The sequence below is a fragment of the Conger conger genome, chromosome 10, assembly GCF_963514075.1.
Source record: "Conger conger chromosome 10, fConCon1.1, whole genome shotgun sequence".
Taxonomy (NCBI): Eukaryota; Metazoa; Chordata; class Actinopteri; order Anguilliformes; family Congridae; genus Conger; species Conger conger.
In genome coordinates, this window is record NC_083769.1 from 30,053,223 (window position 1) to 30,059,238 (window position 6,016).

The 6,016-nt window shown below is 41.1% G+C and overlaps 1 protein-coding gene across 2 annotated transcripts in view; it reads left to right on the plus strand.

Moving 5' to 3' along the window:
* The window catches only part of LOC133138991 (death-inducer obliterator 1-like), a 29,507-nt gene extending 24,401 nt beyond the window's left edge, over positions 1-5,106 (plus strand). For both annotated transcript variants that reach the window (XM_061258202.1, XM_061258203.1), the window contains exon 18: positions 639-5,106. In XM_061258202.1, the coding sequence (XP_061114186.1) occupies positions 639-4,312 (3,674 nt within the window). In that variant the 3' untranslated portion in view covers positions 4,313-5,106. The remainder of the gene's footprint in view (positions 1-638) is intronic.
* The last annotated feature ends 910 nt before the right edge of the window (positions 5,107-6,016 follow it).

The following is a 6,016-nucleotide window of genomic DNA, read 5'->3' on the forward strand; positions in this document are numbered from 1 at the left end:
CATGATTAGTGATTTACAAATGCTGTGTAATTATACATTTCATCCCTGTATACATGACACTATGTCCAGATTTCTCCAAAAAATGGGGTAGCCTGTAACCTAGTGGCTAAAGTATATGTCTGGGAACCGGAAGGTTTGTGGTTCAAGCCCTAGTGTAGCGCAACAAAGATCTGCACAGCTATTGGGCCCTTCAGCAAGGCCCTTAACCTCACATTAGTCTAATATACTGTACGTTGCTTTGGATATACAAAGTGTCAGCTAAATAACTAATATGTAATTATGTAATTATGAATATTTTCAGTCAAATGGTTGCAGTGTCCTGTCACTTTGGCTGGTTGCAAACTAGTGTACACATTCTCAAGAAGAATTGATTGTCCCCCCCCCCCATCAACATGATGTGTCTGCATCAAGAAAATGCCTTAGGAAGCACTCCGTTTCTCATTTTTGGCAACTGCTCTGTACACCTAATAATGTTTGTATTTTTGGTGGGAAACTATAGTGTACACAAATGCAAAAACATTTTCTCTGAGAAATACTAACCTTTACTGACCACACAATATTAACAATATGAAAAAAATTGTAGACTGGTAATTTCCTCTGTGCCCAAATTTTAAAAAAATGTTGTCTTCTCTTTTAAGGACTGGAAACAAATCATCCAAACCTTCTCCTTGGACTGGCTATTTGCCAGAAACCAAAGTGTTCTGGGGTACTGCAAGGTGAAGACGATGAAGAGAAGTGTTCCAGGTTTCAGACTGGGCACTCTGATGCTACTGGTCTTCCAAGTCTGCCTGTTCTTCCCAGTGCTGATATAAATCAAGACAAAAAAAGGATGTACAATCCAGAGATACTAATTGGCACAACCCCTCCTGGCTCTCCATCCTCTGTTAGTTCTTCTGATTCATCTTCAAGTTCCTTCTCAGCCTCATTGCTGCTGCACCAGCTAAAGCCTGTCAAAACATCTGCGCCAATCACAACCAACTCAGGCAAGGAATCTTCCTCACCCACCACTGACTCCCCAATTACTCCACTTCAAACCATCTTGAAAACACTGTTTGGTAAGAATAAGCTAGACTCGCATGCCTCGCTGTCCCCCTCAGAGCAGAACTTAGTAAAGATGGAAGTGTCTCCTACCCATATGCTTGATCCAATAGTCCAAAAGTTTGGCCAGATTTCTGAGGAGAAAGTAAAGGAAGATGAGGATAACAGACCAAATTGTCCCAAACAGGAGTTTAATCTAGGAGTGAAGGAAGATGAAGGTGACAGATCTTATGACCCTGAGAAGGAGTTTAATCCGGGAATGAGCTGTCAGGTAGAGGATGATGAAGATGACCGTCCATATGACCCTGAGGAGGAGTATAATCCAGGAATGGACTATGGCGTAGATGAAGCTGACAGACCATATGACCCTGAGGAAGAGTATAATCCTGGAATGAGTTGTGGGGTGGAGAAAGATGACAGACCATATGATCCTGAGGAGGAGTATAATCCAGGAATGAGCTCTGGTGTAGAGGACAATGAAGATGGCAGACCATATGATCCTGAGGAGGAGTATAATCAAGGAATGGGCTATGGGATAGAGGATGATGAAGATGAAAGACCATATGACCCTGAGGAGGAATATAATCAAGGAATGGGCTATGGGTTGGAATCTGTTCTGACCAGCAAGTCAAGCAAAGCTTTTTCTGATGATGAAGTAGCATATGACCCAGAAGATGAAACAATTTTTGAAGAAGTGAAAGGTAATGTTACTGACAGTCCGCATCAAATTAAGGAGCAGATCTCATCCACAATAGATGTTTCTGGAAGTGAGTTCTTAACTTTAACTGAACAACAGAAAATGCTGGAGGAGCTGAACAAGCAAATTGAAGAGCAGGAACGGCAGTTAGCAGAGCAAGAGGAGGCTCTCCGTCAACAGAGAGCAGCTGTAGGGGTGTCTTTAGCCCATTTCTCTGTGTCCGATGCTTTGATGTCCCCACCTTTAAAGCCTTTGCTTAGGAGTAGCGAGTTGCTACAGCTGAGCAGAAAGGAAGAATTGCCAAAAACTCCAACTGCCCCAGTGATTAATCAGAGAAGGGACCCAAGACAGAGCAAGGATCCTCAGCAAGTGGCGGCCAACCAAAAGCTAACATCTGACAGAATGGAAAAAGACAGTGATGCTGAACTTTCTGTTGAGCGTACAAAATCTTTAAAACAGGACAACATATCACAGTCACCACTGGTGACACCCCCTGAGTCAGTTTATTTGGATGCAGGGAGTTCAGAGGTAAACATTACTCCACAAGAAGAAAAAATAGATCCTGGAATAAAAGGTGAATTTCAACAAGAGAGTGCACTCGAGCAAAAAATTAAAAAGACCTCTGAGGCTGAAATTGAAAGTAGCCCTTATGGTAATTGGCAGAATTCTGCAAGCGTTTCAAAAGATAAAGAACTTTCAAGTCATCGATCAAAGCATCCAAAACAGTTTCGAGCACAATCAGAGTCTAAACCAAATCAGATGCCATATCGCAGCATTCTGCGAAACAAAACTTCTCACCAGTCATCTGAGCTGTATGGAATCTCCCCTGATGTAACACTAGGTAACATGTCTATGGTAGATACTTACAAATCTACAATGTCATCAGTGGAAGTACATAGTCCTGACATTAGGGGTCCTGAGGACACGCCACATTCTATTCCTTTCCGATCCTCACATGAGTCTTCCCCAGTACAGGAATTTCCCTTCTTGCAGGGAGACCATCCCCATTTCAGGGACGTGTCCAAATTTCAGCACACTGTTCATTGTCCTCCCTACCAGAATCAGAGAGGTGAAAAAATGCATACTGATAATCCCTGTAGACATACCCCATCAGCAATATTGATTCCAAGAGGTCCTCATACTTATTCACGCATGGGTCAAAAAGGACCTACTGCAAAATTGGATCAGACTAGGAGCTCTTTGCTACCCAATAATATTGGACAGAGAGGCCTGTCTCCAGATCGATTCTTGGAGCTTAATTCTCCCCCACCTTTAGATGTACAAAATGATTCACACCAACGGAGTCCCTCATTCAGTTTTTTTGGATCAAGAAGACCCCACATCAGGCAAATCGATAATGGAGATCCTCGACTGAGTAATTTACATGGTTCTCGAGGGCGCCCTCACCACCACAAATTTATGGATCATGGATCTCAAAAGCCTTTGTTAGGTACACCAAGATTTGCTGATGAACAGCAGTGTAACCGTGTTTCTTATCAACGGCACATGGTGAAAAATGAAGTGCAAATGGCACGTATATATAGAGAAGACCAAGACTCTTCAGAGACACACTACTTCCATCCAGTGGGTGAAATGGAAGGGCAACGCTTCCACCCACCTCAAGACTTTGGAGCTCCAAGAGTACCTTCCCCCCAACTTCACAATCAGAGGATACCTTTAGGCCAGTATAGAGGGTCCTTTGAAAACCAAAACAGCCCTCAGCAGTCCAAGCTGAAAAGGCGGAGAGGGCTTTCACCTCCACTGTTTAGAGGGCCTCAAGATGATCACGATAATCACGATCATTTTACAGACAATGGAGGACAACTAAAATTACGTTTTGAAGGTCAGAACCATATGTTCGTTGAAGGACCATTGCGCCGTTCTGGCTCTTTACTTCCCACCCCTATTGAGGGTCCAATTCTCCTACCCCACCACATGAGAAACAGACATGAGTACCAAGGGAAAGACTGGAGGCACTCTCCGGATACAAGAAGTGCTACGGAATGTGATTCAGAACTGCACAACAATGGTAGAAGGACAAGGATGTTTGAGGGTTACCATGATGAGGTAGAGACCCAAGACCCTTCCTGTTTGTCATTGGGGAGGCAGCAGGGATTTTTAGATGAGAGAAGGAGAGACCAGGATGCCTCACATAGCAAGCTGTGGAACAGAAACTCTAGCAAGTACTGGAACAGAGACCAAGAGCGGGACTGTAGTAGAGGAAGAGAAGTGGAAATGCACAGGGATGGAGATTATAATGATAATGATAAAAGGGACCTGGACCAAGACAGTGAAAGAGACCGAAGTAGGCACAGAGATTGGAGCTGGAGAGATGGAGAGAGGTCAAGGATCAGAGATCGAAATAAGGACCAAGAGTGTGACCGGTACTTCAGGGAAGGAAGGCAATTTCAGTCAAGCAGTAGAAACCGCGGAAGACAGAGTGAGAGAGATCATGGAAGTGACAAAGGCCGAGACTTTGAAAAAGACTGGGATTGGAGAGAAAGGAGTAGGAGAAAGGGAAATCAACTTGTATCTGAATCTTCAGAGAGTGACAAACATGCACAAAAGGACATCTGAAAAAAGCATACATTTTCCCAAAATATAAAATGTTGTGCTTCTTTATACAATAAGTAATTCACATATACACATATACAGTGAGCACATTATTAGGTATTTATTAGTCTTATTTTTTAGACCTATTGCTGCTGTAGCCTATCCACTTAGAGGCTTGATACGTGTTTTCAGAGATGCATTAACAAGCAGGTGTGCAGGTCTGCCTAAAAGTGCTCACAGAATGTATATGTAGACATAAACAAATTCGTAAAGAACCAGTAAATATGTGATTTAAATAAAATCAAGTATTGTTCAAAATGGTTTTCGGCATGAAGAATACAAATTGTTTGAGGATTGCAGGTGAAATTTGAATTATATTTCCCTTTCATATCATAAGGGTTGTTGCCTTTATAACACTTAGTTTTGAAATAATTTAAGTTAAGTGCATTAACGATTTGTTTGATAACCAAAGTTAAACATTTAGAGAATATTTTTGAATATGTAATTGTGTTATACAATTCAGTGATCCATGTCGCATAGAAGTATAACTTATTACATGCAAGTACCTTTTTCTGTTCAGGAAATGAAAATATGTATATAAATATGTATGTTGTCATTTTTATAATGTTTTTCTTAGGGGGGAAAGTTCCATTGACCTTTGTTACATTTAATAGGGGAACAAATACCTTGGTGGTATTACATTTTGTATGTGATTTAGGTGATTTTGATACACTGGCACCATTTTTTGTTTTTTTGGGCATGGACATTTCTTTATTTTGATTTTGTGAATAGATTAAACATTCAATTCAACAGCTTCACATATTGTTGGTCTGAATGTATTTGAGAAATGGTAGTATCAATTTATTATGAATAATACTCTCTTTAACAATTTGACATGTTCAATATATTTTTTCTATATTCTATATGTGTTCAAGATAGAATTTGATTAACTTGTTTTGCAAAAAAAATGTTGACCAAACCAAAGTCCACAGACTGGTCTGCTGCTCCCAATTGAACTGGGTAGACTGCCCTGTCGGTCGGTTATTGTTTATTGTTACTGCTTGGCAGATAGGATTGACAAACCTGGTTCCCACTTAATGTGAAACATTAAAATCCTGTGCAGGAATTACATTCTTTTCACCTCACCATGATTATATACAGCGGCTTCAGAAATTATTCAGGCCCCTTCACTTTTTGCACTCTATAGATTTAATTTTAAATGGATAAATTAGCCTTTATGACAGTGAAAATTTGCAGAAGTGCTCATTTATTAAATCATAAACTGAAATCTCTGATTTATAGAAGTATTCATCCTTAATTCAGTACAGTAGAAGCCCATTTGGCAGCAATTATAGCTTCAAGTCTTCTTGGGTAAGTCTCTACAAGCTTTGCACAACTGGATTTGGCCAGTTTATCCCATTCTTCCTGGCAGACCCATTTTTATGCAAACTCCAAACTTAAGAGTGGCTTCTGTCTAGCCACTCTACAATAAAGGCCTGATTGATGGAGTGCTGCTGAGATGGTCATCCTTCCGGCAGGTTCTTCCATTTCTGCAAAGGACTTCTGAAGCTCTGTTAGAGTAACCGTTGGTTTCTTGGTCACCTCCCTGACAAAGGCCCTTCCTGCCCGGTTCTCAGTTGACCAGGCCAGATGACCAACTCTAGGAAGAGTCCTGGTGGTTCCAAACTTATTCCAGTTTATATTTTTTGAGGCCACTTTGCTCCTGGG